The 22,701-nt window shown below is 46.8% G+C and overlaps 1 protein-coding gene across 4 annotated transcripts in view; it reads right to left on the reverse strand.

The window, feature by feature from the left end:
• Positions 1–387: 387 nt before the first annotated feature.
• Positions 388–22,701, reverse strand: part of herc2 (HECT and RLD domain containing E3 ubiquitin protein ligase 2) — a 42,508-nt gene continuing 20,194 nt past the window's right edge. For 3 of the 4 annotated variants that reach the window (XM_056377999.1, XM_056378001.1, XM_056377997.1), the window contains exons 45-91: positions 22,399–22,541; positions 21,491–21,758; positions 21,186–21,328; positions 20,996–21,094; positions 20,741–20,909; positions 20,527–20,652; positions 20,327–20,435; positions 20,094–20,233; positions 19,796–19,986; positions 19,580–19,685; positions 19,225–19,316; positions 18,956–19,131; positions 18,671–18,782; positions 18,052–18,133; positions 17,731–17,965; positions 17,281–17,458; positions 16,911–16,992; positions 16,306–16,477; positions 16,071–16,215; positions 15,709–15,934; positions 14,782–14,953; positions 14,178–14,364; positions 12,733–12,876; positions 12,451–12,642; positions 12,189–12,342; positions 11,978–12,085; positions 11,745–11,876; positions 11,439–11,597; positions 11,197–11,315; positions 10,645–10,770; positions 10,370–10,525; positions 9,944–10,258; positions 9,636–9,850; positions 8,903–9,080; positions 8,623–8,784; positions 7,909–8,000; positions 7,666–7,805; positions 7,327–7,514; positions 6,993–7,190; positions 6,790–6,873; positions 6,207–6,348; positions 5,886–6,080; positions 5,499–5,611; positions 3,268–3,458; positions 3,069–3,174; positions 2,769–2,981; positions 388–1,319 (exon numbers count right to left, since the gene is read on the reverse strand). In XM_056377999.1, the coding sequence (XP_056233974.1) occupies positions 1,047–1,319; positions 2,769–2,981; positions 3,069–3,174; positions 3,268–3,458; positions 5,499–5,611; positions 5,886–6,080; positions 6,207–6,348; positions 6,790–6,873; positions 6,993–7,190; positions 7,327–7,514; positions 7,666–7,805; positions 7,909–8,000; positions 8,623–8,784; positions 8,903–9,080; positions 9,636–9,850; positions 9,944–10,258; positions 10,370–10,525; positions 10,645–10,770; positions 11,197–11,315; positions 11,439–11,597; positions 11,745–11,876; positions 11,978–12,085; positions 12,189–12,342; positions 12,451–12,642; positions 12,733–12,876; positions 14,178–14,364; positions 14,782–14,953; positions 15,709–15,934; positions 16,071–16,215; positions 16,306–16,477; positions 16,911–16,992; positions 17,281–17,458; positions 17,731–17,965; positions 18,052–18,133; positions 18,671–18,782; positions 18,956–19,131; positions 19,225–19,316; positions 19,580–19,685; positions 19,796–19,986; positions 20,094–20,233; positions 20,327–20,435; positions 20,527–20,652; positions 20,741–20,909; positions 20,996–21,094; positions 21,186–21,328; positions 21,491–21,758; positions 22,399–22,541 (7,448 nt within the window). In that variant the 3' untranslated portion in view covers positions 388–1,046. The remainder of the gene's footprint in view (positions 1,320–2,768; positions 2,982–3,068; positions 3,175–3,267; positions 3,459–5,498; positions 5,612–5,885; positions 6,081–6,206; positions 6,349–6,789; positions 6,874–6,992; positions 7,191–7,326; positions 7,515–7,665; positions 7,806–7,908; positions 8,001–8,622; positions 8,785–8,902; positions 9,081–9,635; positions 9,851–9,943; positions 10,259–10,369; positions 10,526–10,644; positions 10,771–11,196; positions 11,316–11,438; positions 11,598–11,744; positions 11,877–11,977; positions 12,086–12,188; positions 12,343–12,450; positions 12,643–12,732; positions 12,877–14,177; positions 14,365–14,781; positions 14,954–15,708; positions 15,935–16,070; positions 16,216–16,305; positions 16,478–16,910; positions 16,993–17,280; positions 17,459–17,730; positions 17,966–18,051; positions 18,134–18,670; positions 18,783–18,955; positions 19,132–19,224; positions 19,317–19,579; positions 19,686–19,795; positions 19,987–20,093; positions 20,234–20,326; positions 20,436–20,526; positions 20,653–20,740; positions 20,910–20,995; positions 21,095–21,185; positions 21,329–21,490; positions 21,759–22,398; positions 22,542–22,701) is intronic. The other variant, XM_056378000.1, reaches the window with a different exon arrangement.

The raw sequence follows: 22,701 nt of genomic DNA on the forward strand, positions 1-22,701 counted from the left end.
ACCAGAGTAAAAGGACGGGAACAAAACTCACATGAATCTCTGACCTAGTTTTGAAAAATTAAATCCAACGATTTCATGAGATCAGACTTTTAACCCTTTCCTAAAGCATCACATTTACACAATAACCTTAATCCAGACTACAATGTCTGACAAAGATTTATGGGGAAAAAAAAAAGAAGGAAATCCAGGAAATGGATGTCATTTTGAAATTATTACAAATACTCCTTGTATCAATTTGTGTTGCATTTGTTTCTCTAAACCCCTCTCGGGTCCTGCTGGTTGTTTAGCTGATACACAGAAAATATTACATAAAATAAATAAATAAAAATACACCAAACACACAAAATATTCCCTCAGTTTAACAAACCCACCACAAAAGGTTTTCAGTCTTTTTTCCTTTATTTATTAACAGAAATGTATTAACATTTAATATGCAGGAATGAGACCTTCTGTGAATACATGGCACAATCATATTATATACATTCTTTAAGGAGACAGTGCACAAACATGGTGGAGGGAGGGGGGTAAATACAGGAATCTTAAAATGACCCTTCAGTGGGCTCTGACCGACGCGAGCCGAGTGAGAAACACTGATTTCTTCAAGTTAAAAATGGTTGTTGTTGTTTTTTTATATATATAAAGAAACATGGCTATTACCAAGAAAACATAAAGTAATACTACTGTTTTGTCACACATTAATTTCTATATACAAACTAGGGACAGGTAATTCACACAAACCAGAGGGAGAAATCTACCACAGTGCTAGGCTGGAGCCTTTTTTTTTTTTTTAAACTCTGTAATAATATACATTATTCCCATGTAACACAACTATCACATGTGCAGCTGATCACCCCACTTTATTTTTAAAGAAACTAAATCAGAGCAAACCTGCGTTTGTTCCTCTCTTTAGCTTATAATGCTTTTAAAGCTCATTGCACATTTTTCCCCCACAGACGTTTGTGTCTTAGTAGAATGCCTGTATGAATGTGTGTATTAATAGCTGAGATTAACGCAAGTCTCTCTGTGGCTCATCCTCCACTCAGACCTCAGTGTCCTGTCAGGTAGTCCTGGGTGGAGTCAGAAGCGAAGGAGTCTGCGTCCTCGTTGTCCGAGTCCTCGCTGCTGTCGTCAGCGGCGGGCTCCCCGGACAGGGCGATGCGGGCGTAGTCGTCGGTGTCGATGGACTTGCAGAAGTGGATGGCGTATTTCAGTTTCTCCTCCAGCACCTGTTTGCACGAGTACCTGGGCAGCTTGAGCAGGAAGAAACACGTGTAGGACTCTGGCAGGAAGTGGTCGGGAGGGTTGTACTTATCCAGAACCTGAAGGAAAGTGAAGGTTCAGGTTGAAATCAGAAAGTCTCACAACAAATAACTTCACATTTACAGCATCAGTTTTGACATTGTGAGGAAAACGCTCCTTCTCTTTCGCAGTCATGAAGAGTGAGTCTGTGTGGTAAACATAAAGCTACAGCCGGCAGCGGGTTAACTTACTATTACACGCCTGCGTTGACGACTCGGTTCTGATTGGTCGATTGTGGAATTCTATGGTCAGTTATTTCTGAACAGCAGACCACTACTATGAACAACAAACAGTTGCTACGGACACCTTTTCCGTTTCTCCATCAGAACATTTCATCTGATCACCATGAAAAAATTTCTCTGACATTATTATATTTGGAGATCAGGAACCTTTGGTTGCCATGGTTACTGGCCGAACTGTCGCCAGTAGAGAAAAAGTTCCTCAGGTGTTCAGAGGTGCTCTCTCCGAACACAGCAGGCAGACCGCTCTGAACAAGTGTAGTTCGGCATGCAGCTGCATCTGTTAAGACGAGGCAGAGAGGGCACTCAAGCGTTAAGAGGCTCTTTTATTTTGAAACACGATGCATTTCTCTCAAAGAGGCCAGAGATCCATGTAAAGAAAATTAGAGCCGTACAATCCAAACTTCCCTGATGCCGGTTTAAAAAGGTTCGTATCTCTTCGCCCTCCTGGCACCAAAGCTTTCAGCTACTGAAGTGTGGTTTTCTCGTGAACCCAAATCAGCCAGGCAGCAGGGCTTTCAAGGAGGTACGCCAATCACAGCGTGAGGAGCACAGCTGTCGTTGTCGTGTTCCCCCCCTCTCCGGATGGTCTTCAGAGTCTGGAGACAATGGATGTGACTGGGCACAGATGTGAGGGGCAGCCTGAGGAGCTGCTGAGCTCCAGCCGTTACAGACGGGGAGAAGCGGAGCAGCATTTAGCTTCAGTGATTAAAGTCGTCGATCGAAGAATCTAACGGACTATTTCCTCTGTAACAGTAAAAAAACACACAAGCTGAAAGAAGAAACTCCTGCAGGTTCAACTGGATCACATCACGATGATGTGACGTGAGCAAGATGTATTGTTTTCACCTTTGAATCTGTGTGTGTGTGTGTGTGTGTGTGTGTGTGTGTGTGTCATGGAGACACATACTGTAGCAGGAACTACCACAGAGGACATTTTGAGGACTTTGGCAGGTGTGTCAACATGACAGTGTCACAGCTGTTAAAGACACAGTTGAGATTTAAATGAAGGCTGAGTTTGAAAAGAGGTGTGGTCTGACCCCTGACCCTGAGTATCATCATGTAATAATGCAGTAATAACTAGTAGTCAACACTAGCTAGCTGTTAGCTCTTGTTTAGCATACATATAGCAGTGAGGTATCCTGTTCTCATCTGACTCTAAGAAAGAAAACCACATTTTCCAAAAAAGGTAAAACGATTCCTTTAATCCGTCCATTTTCCATTTCTCACCTGAACAACGAAATCCCGCCCACGGAAGTCAGCGATGGTGCGAGGCAGACGTGTGCGACCCCAGACAAACCTCAGGAAGAGAGACCGCTCTGTGTTGGAGAAGGACTCCATCACTTCCCAGAACCACTGGATGAGCGGCGCTGTGGGCTCCACCCCTTTGTAAGTGGCCACTGACTTCAGCAGGTGAAGAGGAATATCTGGACTTCCACACACCTGTGGGGGGGGGGGGCGTGTTTACTGACAAAAATCAGCCAATGGAGCAAGGACAGAAGACAATTTCACAAAACTGTTCTCACTCACCATAGTTTCAAGCTCATAACCGGTGAAAAGAGACAACAAGGGAACAGGAACCACTCGCGCCATGCCCTCACGCACCGCAGACACCTGCTCGTCAAACTCATGGAGCCTGCAGCGTGGAAAAGAAAACCAGAGTTAACAAGGTAAACACACGCTGACATCAGAGAATGTACCTCTCGTGCACCGAGCAGGTTTTTCTCACCTGTAGTTAATTGCCAGGCGGACGTATTCTGCGCGGTTCTCCAGGGTGATGTGCGAGTACTTGGAGCTGAGCTGGATGTCCTGGCCGCTGGCGTTGGGCACTGTGAAGGGCAGCGTCATGGCCTCAAACTCCTCAGCTGTGGCCTCGTTGTCGCGGATGTACATCAGGCCAGGAATAAAGTCCTTATCGACCTGAGGGGAACAGATCAGACCAGCGCTACAGACTTTAACAAAACTATTACATCCATCGTCATTTAGTTCTTTATGTACGGCACATTCATCTGTTGGCGTGTACGTGATCACGCTCACGTCGTTGTGCAACACAGTTCCTGTGAGCTCCACCATGATCTGCTCTTTCTACCGTCTTGTGCTGGATTCATTTCCCATCCAACCTTTCTAATGTCTCAAGGCTAAAACCACAAAACAAAGAGAAGCTTTGTGAGAGAAGAGGCCCCTTTCTTTCTCCACATCACTATTCTCCCAAAGAAGGTTGAGGAGCTCATGATCACAGCGTGAGAGGTTGTGGGTCATGACTTCATTTACAAATATTAACACAGATGATATTTGCATTCATCTTTGAAGAACAGGCAGAGTCCGAGCTTTACTGAAACGTTTCCTACTGTAGTATTCTGTACCATTTAGAGAGCAGGGAGATTAAGGGCTTAGGGTTTAATCCGTGGAGGAATGTATAGGAACGTGTTCTTTCAGCAGGTTATAACACAGCTCATGGGGGCTTGAAGTCTTATATAATACCTGACATAAAGTCAGACATTCCTTTTTGTAGCTGGTGGAGATGGTACGTTAGCTAGAGATAATTGGAGCTGCTGTGGAGCTGCACGGGACTTCACGGGTTGCAGTGCGTTACAACAGTACACGACACTAAGCTGCTCATCGTTAAACAATGAGCCTCATGCGAGAGCGTGCGTGTATTCTTGTCCCAAAACATTTTTTCTGTCTGGTTTGTTCATGTGACTTTTCTAAGTTAAACTAAACAAAAATCTCAACTGCAGAAACTCCTAGTTTCAGTCTGACAGATGTGCATGAGAGGCTGCGTGTGGTCCCGCTTCGTTTACTGGAAAGTTTCATTCACAAAAATGTCACCAAGAGAGCAAAAAAAATAATAATTTCCCAGTGCGAAGCTTCGGGTCCCGCAGTCAGAAGTCAGCAGACAAACGTATAACCGATGCAGCGCAGGAAGTCGTATTCGAGAGTGGGTTTAAAAAAGTCTGACGCTGTGGAACCCTGAGAAAAAAATATGACAATCTTACTCAAAGTTTTACTAAAGTTCCCTTGATGGTTTGAGGAACGTGAACAGGAGAGTGTTGCCATGAATGTAGAGAGCTAGCTGTGGGTTATTGATCCATCTGTGATTTCTCTGTGATTTCTACGTGGTGGATATTTGATATCCTCAGAGTTTCCCACCGAATTGAAACGAGTGAATCGTATCTCTGTTCAGATTGGACTGAGTTATATCTTCTAGAGGAAGTGTGATTATGCAAATCACAGCAGTAAAGAGCTTTTAAAGCAGCTGTCATGGTCTCTGCTGCTCCTGCTTCAGCTGCCATTGTTAATCATATTTATGATAATTAAATTTCACATAATTTCAGAAAAGGGCGACAGAATTCTTAAGTCAAACAAGTGGTTTTTACCACTGTGGCAGAATATCTGTTACTGATTACCACGACGTGTTTGGATAACTAATGAACTTTATTCGCACATTTATTGAATGAGACTGATTCTTTTAAATCACTCACAGACGCCACTTGGAATAAATAACTTTAGGAGCGGTTCTGCTCATGAGGCGCAGGGTTTGAAATGTTCTGGAGATCTTTATAAAAATTTGGATGTTGAATTCAGACGCTTCAACTTATTCAACATCTCATGGTCACGTGTCACTGTCCCAGAGTTGCTGCTGGAAACGAGAGACAGGAGCTGTGACGCACAAAACTAAGACTGAGACTGAACGTCTGTATCTGAGAATCACTAACAGTAATTAATGTTAACGAATAATAAATAATGTTGGATTACTATTTCTTATTTCATGTTGCTATTTGGGAGTGTAGTGATGATGCATATATGAAAAACATGCAGCATTCGAGTACTGATTTGCATGTCGATTACTATGGCAACAGTAGAAGCCTTGAGGCACTTGCCCTACACTCCATCCACCATCATCAGTGCACACACACAGAAGCCCCGTCTGTGCACTGAGGAGCAGGGCTGTGCACGTACCTCACTGAGGTCAGCAATGGTCAGGTTCATGCCTGCCAGTTGTTTCCATACGGGCTCCGCCAGATTCAGACTAAGAGGGCTTCCGGTCCGGATCGCAATACCCAGGAGCACTCCTGCAGACACAGCGAGGCAGAGCACGTTACCCACAGATCGACCCTGAACAATCATGTGTCACTGTGTTGTAGAAAGTCTTTGCAACAAAAAAAACAACAGCAACTGAAATATCTGTGTTAAATGAAGCATCCACAGTCCAGGCCAGGTGTTTTATCAGTGAAAATGCACATGAAGCATTTGTGTGTTTGAAAATAATTCATGCATATTTTCAGTTTTTGTTTATTTAGGATTAACGCCCCAGAAGACCGGACCGGGAGATTAACTGGATTATACCTAGGAAGCGGAACATGCTCATGTGAAGAGGGGACTTGGCTGCAGGGTTGAGCAGGAAACAGTCCCTGTTGGCGCCCGACTCATCGCGGCCGTTGGGGGTGACAATGAGCAGTGGAGTCAGAGCGTTCTGCAGCTCCTCGCACATTTCTGCGATGGACTCGCTGTAGCCTCCGCCGCAGTCGTCCACAGACTCCCCTGAGAACAAAAAAAAAACCAACACATTTATACATCAATATACCGGGATGAGGCTTTGTTTATAATTTCACATTCATCTTAAAGAAAACGTCCCGTCAGAGACATGTGGCGGACATGGACACCTACCCACAAACTTGACCTTCCAGACGCGATGAGGAAGCAGCAGGCTGTCTGGGCTGAATGAACTCATTTTGGCACACATCTGACCAAACACAGACTTGGTTCCGTCGGGACCTGCCAGACCCCCTTTGCTACGGGAACGCTTCACCTACAGCGTGAAGGAGAAAGCAGAGAGAAGAAGGGTTTGATCTGTTTCTGCTCTGTGCTTAATGACTTCCTGCTAGATCGAGAGGAAGTGCTGATGGGCATGAACTCGTGGAGATGACAGCTCTTTGGACCGTGGCTACAACCGAAAGAGGAGGGGAGAGCGGGCAGGGACTCTGTGTGGAGTAAAGTCTAAAAGTCAGTGCAGGAACCCCCACAGACAGGCTGGTGTGCAGATCCCTCACACTTACACAATGAAAATCCCCTTATGAAAGACATCACATGTAATGCTCAGGAGCCCGTCTGGAAACAGCCTCACGGTGCGAGTGAGGGGAGGGAGGGAGGAGGGAACCACAGTAAGAGAGTGGGAGGAGACTTGTAGACAGATAAAACTGAGGTGTGTAATGTGTGTGTTGTTTGCATGTAGCATGTATTCCTACTGCACCTGTATCCTGTTGAGCTCCACCACAGGTCCGTGCTGTCTGTCCCTCACCATCGTAGCTTGAACCACCTTCCTGAAAGCCGCTTCCTGTTCACAGACAAAGAAAAATATCCCGGGGGATGAATCAAGATAATGTTTTAGTGCTGTATGTGCCGCTGTGTACGCTTTATATACATGTTCCTGGGTCTGGAAGCCGTGCCTCCCACCTTGCCCTGGGAGATGAGGATGCCCCTGAGCGTATCAAAGCCCACCGAGGGTCCGTGGCCCGTCTGCCCCAGCCTCCCCTCCAGGTCGAACATGGGTATACACGGGCAGAACAGCTCCGAGATGTGATGCAGGAGTAGCAGCCTGTTCCTCAGGGCCATGATAGGGATTTCTTGCAGGTGGTTGTACTCCATGGGCACCTTTAACACACCACAGAGACAGTGAGAGACTGACAACATGATCTGCAGGTGGCCCGTTTCAACGATGCTTGTGTCTGCAAAGCTTTGCTGCCATCTACCTGAAGCTGTAATTTCTGTCCAGAGATATAAAACCCACCTGTGCAGGCAGTTTCCCAGCGTTGGTGGGCTTGCTTGTGGACCAGGCGAGGGTGTGAGCAGAACCACAGGCCACCCTGTTGATTTTCTTGCCCTGCAGCGCAGCCACCAGCCGTGGCCTCTGGATGGCGTTAGTGGTCCCATCTCCTAGCTGGCCCTCGTCGTTATCGCCCCATGTGTACACTTCTCCTGTGCCAAACAACAGCACAACACAACTGAGAAGCTGCAAAAACACCAGTCCGAGCAGTTCAGCTCATCGACGACACATGGCGAGACGACAAACGGAACCTGTACAAGAAAGAGGTGATTAACAACAATAATCAGCGGCTGTCCTTCCTACCATCCTCTGTGCAGCACACGCAGTGCAGTGACCCCGTGGCAATGGCGATGACCTTCTTCCCTTGAAGCCCCTGGACCTGTCTGGGCCGTCGAACATGGTCGTCAGAGCCGTGGCCCAGACGATGATAGTCTCCTTTCCCCCTTAGAATTACACGATAAACACACATTACTTTCTCAAGTCTAACATTTGACAGTGATACAATAAAAAAAATTGATCCATGACTCAGTATCACACTGTACATACCATGTGTACACTGCCCCAGACTTGGTAAGAGCCACAGAAAACTGAGAGCCACACTCTACTTTGACCACTCCGAGGCCGGTGAGAGAGTCAATCTGAAGATGAAAAAAGAAGCACAATGTAAAAACAGATCGGTGTGATCTGATCATCTATTTAAAAATCAGCCCACTCCTGTTCTGAAACAAAATGAGACAAACTTTGAAAGTCTGTTGGGAAGTGTTGAGTCTCAGGAGCCAGATTAAAAATACAAATATAAATACTAAAGATTCTGGTAACTGTGAAATAACTAGTGAAAGGAAAGCTGCTTTACTGCCGCTCTCAGCCAAAAGAATAGTCTATTTTTTACAAATTTTTCTACAGATTAAACAAATTAGATATAATATGTTAATTAGCCAGCTTTAGAGAGGTACAAGCAGGCTCACATTTTTAATCCTTGGACAGCTCAAGCCTAGCCGTTTCCCTCCTTTCAATGTTTATGCTAAACTAAGCTAAGCTAACCATCTCCTAGACACAAGCTTCTCATCAATAACCATTTCTTTATTGATAAATCTGTCACCGGGCAGTGCTGGATAGATGTGTGCTGGAAGTGACAGTTGTGGCGACTGATCTTACGAGAAATGGAAAACTAATTTAAAGCTTGACGCTATAGAACAAGTGAAAGAACAGACAACTGCCTTCGCTGATCTCCAGTACACAGCGCTGTGCAGTCTGCCCTACCTTCATGGGGATTTTGCAGCCATCGCTGCCTCCCCGGCCCAATTTGCCATAGTCCCCGTCTCCCCAGGACCAGACCATGTCATCGTCCGTTAGACACAGTGTCTGGGCGTCCCCGCTGCCGCAGGCTACATCGATGACCCTGTGACCCTGCAGTGCATCCACCTGGATAAACCACACAGACACAAACGGCAGCTTTACCTCGCTGAGACCGCTCGGGAAACAACACTGCACAATATTTTGATTTGTGTGAGAAAGCGGGCTGTTGAAAGCGCTGACTGACCAGCTTGGGTTTAAGCTGGTCCTCGCTGTCTCCGTGACCCAGTCGCCCATAGCGACCTTTGCCCCAGGTGAAGAGCTCTCCACTGGCCGTGATGCAGGCGCTGTGAGCTCCTCCGGCTGCGATATCCACCACTTCAACTCCCCTCAGGGACTCGATGACACGAGGACGGTCACAGGGGCTAAAGGCAAGAGGACTCACAGTTACTATAAAAACAAAACCTTTTATGTCGCATTAATCCTTAATTCTTACGGGGAACACGACTCCTGCGTTGCGTGTGCGTGATGGCTGCGTTGTTGAACTGCTGCGGCTCGCACACGTTCACACCGGCTGCATTTTATCTCTACATAGAGTTTGCAGGCTACTTGAATGTTGGATTTCTTCTCATTACAAATTAATTTACAATTTATTTTTGGCAGTAAAACGTCAGTAAAATGTCACCGTCTCCACATGCAGCTGCTAAAATGGTTCATGTTAATGTCATTTTCAGATTCAGTTTAGACAAAGACAACTACAGTGGGAGATGAGTGTAGTGCGTGAAAAATAGGTGAGACATTGAATCTCCAGATCATGTGACGAGGCTCACAGAGGCAGTGTGTCCGCTCTAACCCGTTAACATAGCCGCCACGCACCGCTACGCACCCGGTGTGTTCCTGGCCTTACAGGGACACTGTGTGTGTTATGAGTTGAAAATTAAAAAAAAGGTACAAAGTTAATGAAGTGATTCGGTCTCAACCTTCTGTTCCCATGGCCGAGTTTTCCATCCTCAGCCTCCCCCCAGGAGTAGACTTCCCCCTCAGACGAAAGCGCCAGGCAGTGCTTCCCTCCAGAGTTCACAGCCACCTTCCTGATGAAGACGTGTTGGATGGACTCCAGTAAAGTGGGCGTGGACACAGACTCGGTGCCACCAATACCCAATCTGCCCCCTGCTCCGTATCCTGTGGCATACAGCTGAGGACCAAGACAAAATCTGTTAGTGTGACGTCGCGTGCAGCCGTCAGAGGTGACGACACGCAGCGTCTGTTGAGAGGAATCTGCGCACACCTTTCCATCAGCAGTGACAGCAAACAGAGTCTGCTCCCCGCCAATCAGCTGCACCGGCCGCAGTGTGGCGAGGGCTTCGGTGGGAGTGGGCACTTTGACCTTCGCCCCCTCGATGCCCCCCAGCTGCCCTCTGTGGTTATGGCCCCAGCCGTAGATGGTGCCGCTGCCCCCGGCAGAGAGGGTCCAGTCGTCCGGCCGCCGGTTCATCCACTGCACGAGCTGCTCGTCGTGCTCGCGCTTGAACAAGTCGTGACTCTCGTGGAGGGCGTTCATGCTCTCGTGATCGGCCATGAGCTCACGAATCTTCTTCGTAACCTTCAAAAGGAAAAGGAGCAACGGAGGGAAACGGATTAAGAACACTGTCAGGTCAAAGTGTGATGAAGCAAAGTGAAGGTTAGCGCAGGCGGCGCAGCCTGGCACACACACCTCATCCAGGAAGGGTCTTGGTAGAGACGTTCTCTTGTCCAGAGCCACAGCCACTCTGGAGGCCGTGCAGTATCGGCGGAACCAGGCCCACTTATGGGTCTCAGCGCAGCAGGGCAAAGTGTCGAGCTCAAGATCACAGGCAAGAGCGACCAAGACCTGGACAAAATGTTCAAATTAGACTCTGTGAGAAAGCAGCGTTTAATAATCTCTGACAACCCACAACACTCTCAGCATGTGGTGCCACTGTGTGGATGAGGACAGGATTGTTATCGTACCTTGAAAAAGGGACTATGAAGCAGCTGCTTCCCTCCCCTGACGATGGGGTCCTCGTACTCATACTGCCTCTGCAGAGCCTCTGGTAGACCCTTCACTAGAGCCGCCAGCGCACTGCCCGTGAAAGTCTGAAAGAAAATACTCATAAGGGACCTGGCTTTCTATTAAATGTAGCTGTTTTTGTTCATTTAATATCATCATTACATCCATTACTCAAAGAAATGCAGCAGGTGTGTAACAGGGGAAGGAAAGAAAGACTTAAACGGGGGAGGAGTGAATACATATCAAATACATCAAGCAAATAAGAAAACGGTCACAAATCTTGTTGCAGATGAAAAGGAAAATAAAAATATGAACAAAATAACTGTTAAAGAGACAGAAAGTGGCATTAATACTAATTAATAATAAAAAATGAAACAGCACCAATTGTACCAATATTGTATAATAGTAACCCTAACACCCATGTTGCAAGGAGCGGTGTATTAATGGTAATAATACAGTAAATATGACAGTTTAGCAGGTATTTCCCATCAGTGCAGTCAGACTGTACTCACCATAGAGCGAGCCTCGCCTTCACTGTCTCCCAGCAGCCTGTTTATGTTGATGGACTGCCCGTACTCAGTGGTCAGGAGCTTTCGTAGTCTCTGCAGAGCCCACATTCTGTGTCCAGCAGCTGAATACAATGAAATACAAAATGATTATATTTAGTTTCTAACAGAACTGCATCAACTACTATAAAGATTCCCGTAGATCCTCTTCATTTGGACGGCGGTGAATCACGACAGTCGTACTGTACCTAGTGCGCTGAGCTGGGCACAAGCAGCGAGGGAAGCGGCAAGTCGAGGCACGATGCTCCTGTTGGAGGCAAAGTTGAGCCGGAAGTCCAGGAGGCATGTGACCAAGTCCATGGAGGGGCAGGACAAGATACAGCGGTCAGACAGCAAGTCTTTTGGACCTGAGAAAAGATATTGGAAAAGGGGCTGAGTGTCGGTGTAGTGTGTATGAGCCAGTGTGTCATGTATGAGAGCTACAAGGGCCGGCGTATTTCTGTTGAATTCAGATACATGTTAAACATCTGGCGTCTGTCGTATGTGCGTCTCACCAGCAGCCGGCATGATGGGATACACAGTGAAGCGCCAGCCCCAACCATTGACCGAGCCGTCACTGGTGAATTTCCATTTGAGTTCATCTCCTGGGATCCTTAATTCACTGGACCAGTCAGACCACTCACGACCTGACACACACACACACACACACACACACACACACGTCAATACATTTATTCTTGATCCCTTTGTCTTCACATGTAAGTTTTACAGTTTTTCCTCTCATCACCTGATCTAACAGAGACAATCCTATTGGCTCCGTCCATGATTGTTAGCGGGTCGTGGCGTCTCTCAGTTGAACACTGTCGGTCAAACTCTATCCTCAGACCCTCAGCACCTGCACAAGGGAAAAGGAGAGGTGTGTATTCAAGAGGCTGGTCATAGTGATCTCCTGCAACATCATAGAAAGTTGTTTTGTCTTTTGTTTTTGTTTTTTTTACCTGGGATCTTCACAGTGCCACTTGTAGACGTGTCATCTGTGTACGGATGGCTGCTCTCTACAACGACGGGCTGGGAGGACATACGGCCGCTCTGTGAATCCGTGGCAACATCCTCCAACTCGGTGACGCACAACTCCAGCAGCATGTCAGCAACCTGCGGACGACGCCGGAGCCAAACATCTAACATTAACAGCTGACCTCCCATTTAACCACACACACACACACACACACACACACTCTGAAACAGAACAGAGGACATTACCTGTGGATACGCTGTGCCCATGCCAGACAGCACAGCAGACAGCACCTCTTTGCCCTTCTCCCCAGAGCGGCAAGACACCGCCAGTTTGAGCAGGTCCACCATCACTCGCGTGTCGTCGGGCACAAGAAGGCTTGTGAACTCGTCCAGGTACTGAGGCTCCGGACCGACCACCTTGCTCTGGCTCTCAGAGTCCTGAAGAAGAACATGACGAGAACACGGCGGAGTTAGATAAACACGGCTGGTGTCACACGGATACGAGTTTTTGTCGTTGGACAGACGAACCTCTTTAGTCTTCGTCATGGTCTCGGCTATGATGCTGGCGGCTCCTGGGTCGTCAGTGACGGGGATGAAAGGACGCGAGGAGGCACCGGAGGCAGACGGAGTCACAGCCGATGACGGGGTGACGGCATCCTCTGAGGAAGGAGCCTGTTCACACACGAAAAACACACATATACATTCACACAACTGGTTCTTTTGCAAAGCGCCTTTGCCTTTTTACCTTAATAAAGTCCTTTACAATAAGAAACTTACAGACTTTATAATGGTGTTGAATATTTTGTACCAGCTCCAGTACTTTACTACGACACTAAATGTTTTATAGCAAGTACTCATTCTCAATCATGACACACTCTAAATGTGTAGTGCAATATTTTACACAGACTTCCATGGAATTCAATGGGAGGAGTAAGTAATGATACATCTTTCTTTTCCTTTAGTTACCGTCCTGTGCTTCAGCTCAGAAAAGTGTTATTTGAAAAGCACAGTAAATATCTAACAAGAAAAATGTCTCATTTTACTGTGTATGCAGCTAACAAGTTATAATCCCTGAGAGTTTCAAGGCATCAACCAATTCTTTGACACTATTTTTGGTCGGCATTTTTTTTGTCTTCAATAGTCACTCTATATATTTATATTTAGAAACCACCTCTCTATATTGTAGCTCTTATTGGTTAATGGCAGAGTTCGCCGTGACTACGTTGTATTCAGACTCCCAGTGCAGTTTTATCTCACTCTTTAATTTCTGACACAGTGGAAAGAGTAGCTCCTGCTAATTTAATCAAAACGTCGCCCCTTTACTGGCTTGAACATGAGGTGGCTTTTATTGTGAAGCAGCCACAGGAAATGCAATACGTAATAAAAAAAACAAGACAGTCATTTTCAGCATCTTGTGTTTTTACAGTGGCTCAGTTTTGAATATTACAGTGAGCAGTGGAACAAGCAGCAGCAGCAGCCAGTGATCTGTTAGAGGAAGAGCTGCACACCTCCAGCTCCTCTGTCTGCTGCTGTTGTGTGGAAAACTACTTGCACCAGAATGAAAGTGTATTGGTGTTGTCCATGATCATTATATAAATATGTCAATTTTTGACTGATTTGTTTATTAAAATACTCCGACGCTACTCCAGGATACGCCACAAGGACATCAACACCGAGAATGAAAATGGAGAAAGTCGTGGTAGAAAAGTTAAAGTTATAATTATGATCGAAGTCCTGTGCAGGTTTCTGGTGTTTCGGAGTTGCTGATGGTTGTATTTGCACACCTGGTCATTATGGATACAAACGCACCGTCCACTGTTTTACAGTAGTTCAGCACAAAATAAAGTTGAGGCAGCGTTTAATTTAAACCTCACTGACATTTATTAAGTTTAGTTTTTCAGAGGCAGAGGTTTGGTTTTCCAAAATCAAAGCCAGACTAAACACAGCAGCTGTGCACGTGTTGTGCTCCTCACCTCACTCTTCTTGTCTTGCCAGGGATTAGGGCTGACCCGCTCCTCGACTTCAGGCGGGACCGGAGGACCTTCTTCATCACTCACAGTGGATGAGGAGGAGGAGTCTGACGGGGGAACGGGAGAGCTGGAAGGACACTCCGCTGGCAGAATCATGCTGGCTGGCATCAGCGCACCGACCACTGCATCCCTGGGGGGGAAACACACAACACGTCCTGTCAACAGTAATACTGACTAATGACAATTAATGGTACCAGTCAGCAGATTAATTCATTTAGAGGTCATACGCACTTGTATCTCACCCTGTTTAGAATTCCAGCCTCAGCAGGGCATCATTTATTTCTAGTTTGTTGATGCAGCAATTAGGATTTTAACCGGTGCTAAACAAACAAGATGGTAATCCTCTGCTGAATTCATGCACGTCTCCACTGCTTACTGGGTAGATGCAGAGATTGTTTTACAGTTTTACCGATTATAAACAAGCCCGGTTACATGTGAGATCTCAGTCAAGGTTCCTATGTCTCATACTGAAAAGTTTGAGTTACTGCACTTTTGTCACGTTGGTCCATCAGGAGAGGATATATCGAACGCTGTCGAGACAACATACCTTGCATACATGATCTGGAGGGCTGACAGCACGTGAGACAGAGCCTGCTGTTTGGCCAAGTTTCCATCCAGACTGAGGAGAATCTTGGCCAGCGAGGGTCGGTTGGGCTTCACGCTGCTCTGGCCGCTCATCTTGTTACTAACTGCTGATGAGTCACTGTCTGACTGGACACCTGTGGCGGACAACGACAAAGAGACAATGAGACAACACTGTCATCGACGTGAAGCGCCTTTCACCAGCTCCAGCCCGGCTGCAGAGCTGCAGGGCCGGCAGCTTTAGTCCTGCACTTCTGGGCTCGTAGTTCCGGTCCGTGCCACCAGCAGATGTTAACGTGGTCACGGCTGCCACCTACAGGCGGACAAAGCCTCTGCAGCCATGACAAAGGAGTCGCATTGACATGTGAAATTAAAAGCTAAAATATATTAGTAATATACACATTAATAAGGAAATAGAGATAAAATACCAAGAAATTGGCTGAACTGGAGGCAAGAAGAAAAAGGAAGGAAATTGTGGTTAAAGTGCAGAGAATCAAAGTGTCTGGAAAGTGAGAGCTTGAATTAAAAATCCTATGAAATGTTCAGCTCAAATGCTAAACATACACTACCCTGAATTATACATATTGTTATGGTGTAGTTTTTGTTTTTGGATTATTTCAAAGTTGTAATAATTTTGATTTTAACAGCTTTTATTCTTTCAAGTAGAATGAAGCATTTTTTACTTTTCACTTCCAGCTGTTTGATAAATACAGACCCTGGTCTGACAGTGACTGAACATCTCCCCCTTGTGGACAAACTGCAGTCTGCCAAACAAACACATTGATATGTTTGTGACGAACTTCTAAACAGTTATAATCATTACTCATTACAGGCTCGGCCATCAGCATTGACAAACACCGGGCGGGAAGGTTGTGAAGAGAGGGACGATTACCCAAATAGGAAGCTCCGAGGGAGTCTCTGGCCGTCTGGAACAGGACTGGCTCGTGCACCGAGGGCGTGGTCACATCCACCGTGGTCCAGGCCACGCTGTGGGAGGAGCCACAAGCCACTCGAGTGATCTTCTGTCCCTCCAGACCCTGAACCAGGGTGGGCTTCCTGTTAACTGTGGTGGTGCCGTTCCCCTGCTGGCCGTGGTCATTGTCACCCCAGGCGTACACCTGACAGAGAAACGTCAGTGAGAGTGAATATATGGACTCCCACTAGAGGAGGAGTAACTCACACGGCGGTAAACGAGCAGTGTCTGAGTGACGTGCTGTGTGTAATGACGCTCCGCTGGCGGAGGTCAGCGCTAACCTGTCCTGTGTCTGTGACGGCAAGACAGTGAAGCGCTCCGACAGCAACGTGGACGATCTTTTTGCCTCTCAGTCCTTCCACCATCTGGGGCTTCCGCACATGGACGTCAGTGCCGTGGCCCAGTCGGAAATAGTCGCCTTTCCCCCTGGTTTGAGAATACACACGGTTAAAAGTCATATGAGAGCCAAAGGAGAGATAATGAAAGGTCACGTGGTCACTCATCCGTCCGTCGTACCAGGTCCACACCACTCCAGATTTGGTGAGAGCCAGAGAGAACTGTGCCCCACATTCAATTTGGCAGACGCCCTGCCCGTTGAGTCTCTCTATGTTCTGTGGGATGTTGCAGCCCTCGCTGCCGCCGCGACCGAGCTTCCCAAAGTCCCCGTCGCCCCAGGAGAACACCAAGCCTGACGACAGTGAAAACATTCAACACCAACCACAAACTGAAACATATCCACACGGAGGAAAATCTGAAATTCTTAATTTTAAATAAGGACAGTTTTGTTTTCCTTCAAGTTTTCAGACCAAAGTAAACTTGTGTTGAGATCAATGCCTCAGAAATTCCCCACCTCATTAAACACCTCTGCAACTTTTCAAACGTTTGAAGCCTGACTTGTTTACATCGGTTTGTAATTTTCTTTTCCTTAATTACCGCCACCTTTCTTGGAGCGTTACGACCTCAGACGCTCGACATGCTTGTGTATCATTTCACCACCAAGCTCGAGACATGCAGGTGAATCCCTTTGTGGACATGCTGGTACAAGGGAGATACAAACAACCCTGGAGTTCGTTAAAACATTGACCCCACAGGTTATTATTTATGTGCACTGACGGAAATACCTTCGTCAGTGAGGGCTAGAGTTTGAGCATCCCTGCTCCCACAAGCCACCTGGATAACACGGTGCCCAAGCAGCACTTTAACCTAGAAGAGGAAGACAGAGAAACCAAGAGTGCATGGTCCATTTAGCAACTTCATAGTACACATGGATTTATAGCTGTAAAGAAATAAAGAAATTAACTCCTACATACTGTACAGGAAGTTACTGGGTGTACATATCTGTCTTTCTTTAGGACAGATGTTGATGGTGCAACAGCTGTAAAATTACTTTCTCAGTGTATCTGTGTATCACTGTGATAAAGTCTGCCCAACAACCAACCATCACTATTCCTGTAAAGAGGCTGTGAGGACGGGCAGGAGATGCAGACATACCAGCTTAGGCCTCAGCTGAGTGGTGTTGTCCCCGTGTCCGAGGCGGCCATATTCCCCCAAACCCCAGCTGTATAACTCCCCGCTGGAGGTGATGGCGGCGCTGTGAGAGCTGCCACAGGCGATGTCACGGATGCGTTTGGTTTTCAGGGCCTCAATTAACCGGGGTTTGTCGCAGTTCCTGTTCGGAGAATCATCGTTTACTTTTAGATGCTGAACACAAACATTTGAGAATTTCCATTTCAGCCAATATGACTTCAAATATCAAGACTTTTATCTGTAAAGGGTCAAAATGTTAAAGAGCCTGGAGCAGGGGAAGGAACTTGAAATTATGATGAATGTAGCTATTAAAGAGCTATTAGAGAAAAAGGAGAAAATGGTGTTTGTTAACTCAGACACAGCAATGGCTGATTTCTAATATGCTTTGTCCTGAGTCTGAGTAGAACAACATACATTCTGCTGAAGTGCCCCAGTTTGCCGTCGTCTCCCTCTCCCCAGGAGAACACCTTCCCGTCCACAGTCAGGGCCATGGCGTGGCGCCCCCCAGAATGCACAGCGACCTTCTTCACCACGTAGTTGCTGAGTGCAGTGATCTGACGGGGGATGGGGATGGTCCCGCTGGACAGGCCCAGGCCCAACCTGCCGTTAGTGGCCTCTCCACAAGCGTAAATCTTCCCTTCAACTGTCACTGTAACAACGACAAATACAGAGTTACAAACACTATATGTGCATGTTGTATAAGAGCATAAACTCCAAAGGGCAATTCTTACTCACCTGCAAAGAGGCTTTTGGACCCACCGGCCACTTGTACCACATTGAGCGCAGAGAGGGTTTCAGAGAATGAAGGCACCTTGATCTGTGAAGAACACAAACAAAACTCGGTTAGAGAAAGAAGCATCTTTGGACTCCGCCCAGGGATTCACCTCCAGGGCAAGTTTCAAGGACTTCAAGGATAGTTAGAACGATCCCTCCCTCAACCAGCAGCAAGATCAAATTGCTCCTTAGAAGTTAATGAATCAGAGATGATGAAGAATAATGCACCATCATTCTGCATAACTACTTTAACTTTTCATACTTTTATCATTATAACGCAGAAAGAAAATCTGCTCTCAGTATGTGAGACCGCCTCAGCAGATAATAAAAATGAAGCATTTGAACATAAAAACCAATAACAAGTTACAAAAAGTAGGAAATATAATGACCTTGCTTGTCAATGTCAGTGTGAGAAAAGCTTTAACTACCTGTGTAACTACCATGTGCTGCTGAATAAAACAAGGGTTTGCATTTATTCTGCAACTGTCTCTCAACTTCACGCCGCAGAGTTTTCTAATTTGTGACAAATACACACAAGCATTGAAGTTGAATTATTATGCCATCATGTGGCGAGCGGCACCTTAGAGCCCTTCAGTCCTCCCAGCTGATCCTTATCGTTCAGCCCCCAGACAAACACTTTGGTCCTGATGGTAGCTGCCGACTCCAGGCCCGATGACTTCTTTCGAGCAAGACTGAAGGGCAAAGAAAAAAATCTATTTAGGTCGGCACACACACGCTCTAACACCCTCAATTCTTTGCCTCACTTATCAAAGTCAACGCCTGTTCAAAGATGAGGAAACATCCTAAAAACAGCACTACAACGTCCAATCTGCTCGTAAAATATCTACTCCTTGACCAGCCATACCTCCCAGTGGCTGTTTTCTCATCCTCCTCTTCTTCATTGTCAGACGCCAGGAAAGGAACCGTGGCCAGGTCTTCGTCCTCCGCTCTGATACGCCCCACGATGCCGAGTCCGTGAATCTTGCAGTCTATACCAGAGCTGCGGCACTGCTTGATCGCAATCTCAATGTACCTGTGATACTGTAGAAGACACCGTTCGGGTTATTGCCACATTCATTTTTACGACAATTAACAACAAGTAGAAGTCTGATGTCAGTTACTGAGCCGACCGACCTCGGTGCAGTCGCTCAGCAGGAGGACGGTGGTGTCTGTGGGATTGATGTTAATCGTCTTCAGCTCAATCAAGTTGTTCAAAGAGCTTCCACCTGCATGTTAAGAAAAAATATTTGCTTGTGATGATAAAATATTAAAAACTTCTTTCTCTTTTTTAACAATGTCAAAATCACAATATTGTTGATAAGAGGAATTACAAAAATACAAACTACAGAACTAAAGGGCAACAAAATACCAATGTTGGTGTGGAGACACACACACACACACACACACACACACACACACACACACACACACACACACACACACACACACACACACACACACACACACACACACACAAAACAAAACTGACCTGACACGACCACGAGTGAGGGCATGTAGCTGCTGTCTGCTGGGTCGACAATCATCTTCAGCCTGTGCACAAGAACGTCTGGGAAAAGCTCTAGACGAATCCAATGCTGCAGAGCAAAGAATGACAAATCCTCTCATGTGATGCATTACGCTTTAATAAAGCAGACTAAATAGACTGTCATCCAGCTTATTAAGAGCACGGGATTCAATCTCCTACCTTTCCCTGCGAGCCGGAGGACTGCCAACACTGATCACTGCAGTCGATGAGGCGTGAGGCCTGGTTAACCGAGGACGAGACACTGAGGCTCTTGACGGCACGAGACCAATCGTCAATCAGCATCCCACGCTGGCTGCTGTGATGCTTCTTGAGCTGTTTTCCTGAGCGGCCGCAGAATGCTGGAGACTGGCCTAATCGTAGGGAAGATGAGCAACAGGTTCACACAAGCGCACGCACACAAACACAAACAAACACACACATAGAAACACGGTAAAATCCGGGGGAATGTGTGACTAACCAGGCTCGTTGATTCTGCCAAAGGAATGTCTGGTGTTGTGTTTGCGGGTCTTGAAGCAGTTTTCACAGAAGTCAAAGTCGTCACAATTCCTACATTTGAACCTGGGGCCATTTATAGGAAACATCTGACAGCCATCACACCTGCAGAGTGCACAGGGATTTCATTTGAACAACATGTGCGGGACGCGTAGATACTGTAACTGGGTAAGGAGAAACCTGAGACATATATCACACCTCACTCCTGGGTGAACACTGGGCACCAGTTCCATCTCGGACAACAAGCCGGTCCAGTGCGACTGCTGGGGGAAGTCCACGATCACGTCCTTTCCGTTGGCACTGAAAGCTGAGACGAAACAACCGGCTCCATTAGCACAGAAAACAGAGGATTCTCAGGATGTTCAACAGAGGTAACGGTTCATCAGATCAGGTCTTACCTTTCACAACTCCCACACTCCTGTGAGTGACAGAGCCCCATTTGTACTTTGGCGTCGTGACTGTGGGTTTCACCCTCACTTTGTCACCGATCTTTATGTGGGACGGAGAACTCTGTGGTGGGAATCCTGGTAAAAAGAAACATGTTGCCATGGTTCCTCAGAGCGAGTCACTTGTCATTAACATCACCAGCATCGTGTCACGTTGAGAACTTACCAAGTAGCTCGATGTGGATGTAGCGCACCCAGTACGTTCCTCCTTTTTGCTGCCAGTCACATTGCACATTCAAGTCATGAAGTCCATCTCTGTCCAGTTTAATCACTTTCCCGACATCTCCGTCATACACTTCCTCATACGTTCTGCAGCACTTAACCATCATCCCCACCTGCACAGGAGTCAGTGAGCGTTCAGACTTCAGTCACATTTCCGTAACGTGGTTTTAGGAACTCTTGAGAAAGCAGCTGCTCTTACCTGAATGTTCTCTCTAACGTACACAGCATAATCGTCATTGCTTTGGAAATCCGATCTCTTCTTAAATGTCTGGCTTTCAGTCACCACTGCACCTGGAGGCTGATGTAAAAAAAACAAAACAAGGAACATTACATAGGCTCGGTCCATTACTGAGTGGGTTATGGCAGAAAGAATAGAGAAAGTAATGTACCACAGGGAATGTGGGCTCTGCCTCCTCCAGCTCCTCCAGCACCTCCTCATCAGAGTATTCATCTGACACGGTGTCGGCATCTGACAGCTCAGTGACGTGGATCTCTGGATGGTCCAGCAGCCAGCTCACCAGAGCCTCCACACCTGATGTACACGCTCGATTATTCTCCAAAAGCACATCTCAAAACATTTTATTACAGAGACTGTGACACACTGATGCAGTGACAGCTGCAGAGTTTTAGCTAGAGGGCGACACAAGCAAGCAATATATCCACAAAGTCAGGTTTATGTCATATGATAATGTACCTGGCACACCGGAGGCACTGCTTGTAGTCCCAGACAGCGACTTCAATGCGAACTCAATGTTCTTCCGTGGGAACCCCATCTCCATGAGCTGGAGGACTATGGGTAAGGGCGGGACGGGGGACGTCTTCTGTTTCTTCTGTTTAGGAGGTCTGACGTGTTGTATGGTGACGGGCGTGGTGGCCTCACTGGAGCTGCTCTCCTCAAACAGAGGAGAGGACGGGTGGGCGGATTCCACGGCCAGGTACTGACACACTGCCAGAGCTGCCGCCTACACATCCAGAGATACACAGATAAAACACACCAGCTGAATATATGCACCATTACTGCTGGACTCACTTAACACTGCGTAGGCCAGCTTTTAATACTAACACAGCCATTGGACTAGAGGTTATTTCCTGTTAATCTCACCTGTTGCCTCTGCCCTAGCTGCCTCTCCAACAGCAGCATGTTGGCTGCTGTCCTCCTCCTCTCCTACAGCTATCCCTTCCTGACCTCCTCCGCTCGTTGAAGCCTTAATGGTATAGCTAATCACACCAGTCGGTCTGTTCGACTTTCCCATCTGTGATATCTTAAGTTTCGAGGTACTTGCTTTTGCTAACTCCTCTGGTCCAGAGTGTCTTTGCGACACTCAAGCTACCGAGAGAGAGAGAGAGAAGCAAACTGGACAATTCTCTGCTTCTTTCTTTTCTTTCCTATTCTCGTATTCATACTCTCTTTTATTCTGCTCTGGCTTTTCTTTTTTGAGATCCTGATCGTTGGTGACTCAACATTTTGACTTAATAGCAGTTTGTGACACGTGTGTGTTCTGCACATCTGACTGGCTGAGTGTTTCAACCACACCATCTTCATAATAACAGCGGGGGGGGGGGGACTGCACCAGGTTACCAGAGAAAGGTTTATTGACTCACCTCCATCTCTTGCCTGTCAAAAATGGCTTTGATCGGGGAGGGCTGAGTGCCAGCAGACAGCAGCTGCTGCAGGAGGATCAGTGGAGGGAGGGGACCCTCAGGAGACAAGTCTCCCACATCAGGAGATGACACCACTGGATCCTCTGCAAACAAACAGAGATGACAAGCGAATGCAATACCTGAATCAAATGTAATATTTTCATTTAGATGTAACACCCCCCCCCCCACAGTGTATTAGGTAACCAGGCACTGCTAAGTCTAGTCTGTGTCATCGTAACCTTATGTCCACAGAGTCCTCCCACT

Source organism: Seriola aureovittata, chromosome 6 (genome assembly GCF_021018895.1).
Source record: "Seriola aureovittata isolate HTS-2021-v1 ecotype China chromosome 6, ASM2101889v1, whole genome shotgun sequence".
Taxonomy (NCBI): Eukaryota; Metazoa; Chordata; class Actinopteri; order Carangiformes; family Carangidae; genus Seriola; species Seriola aureovittata.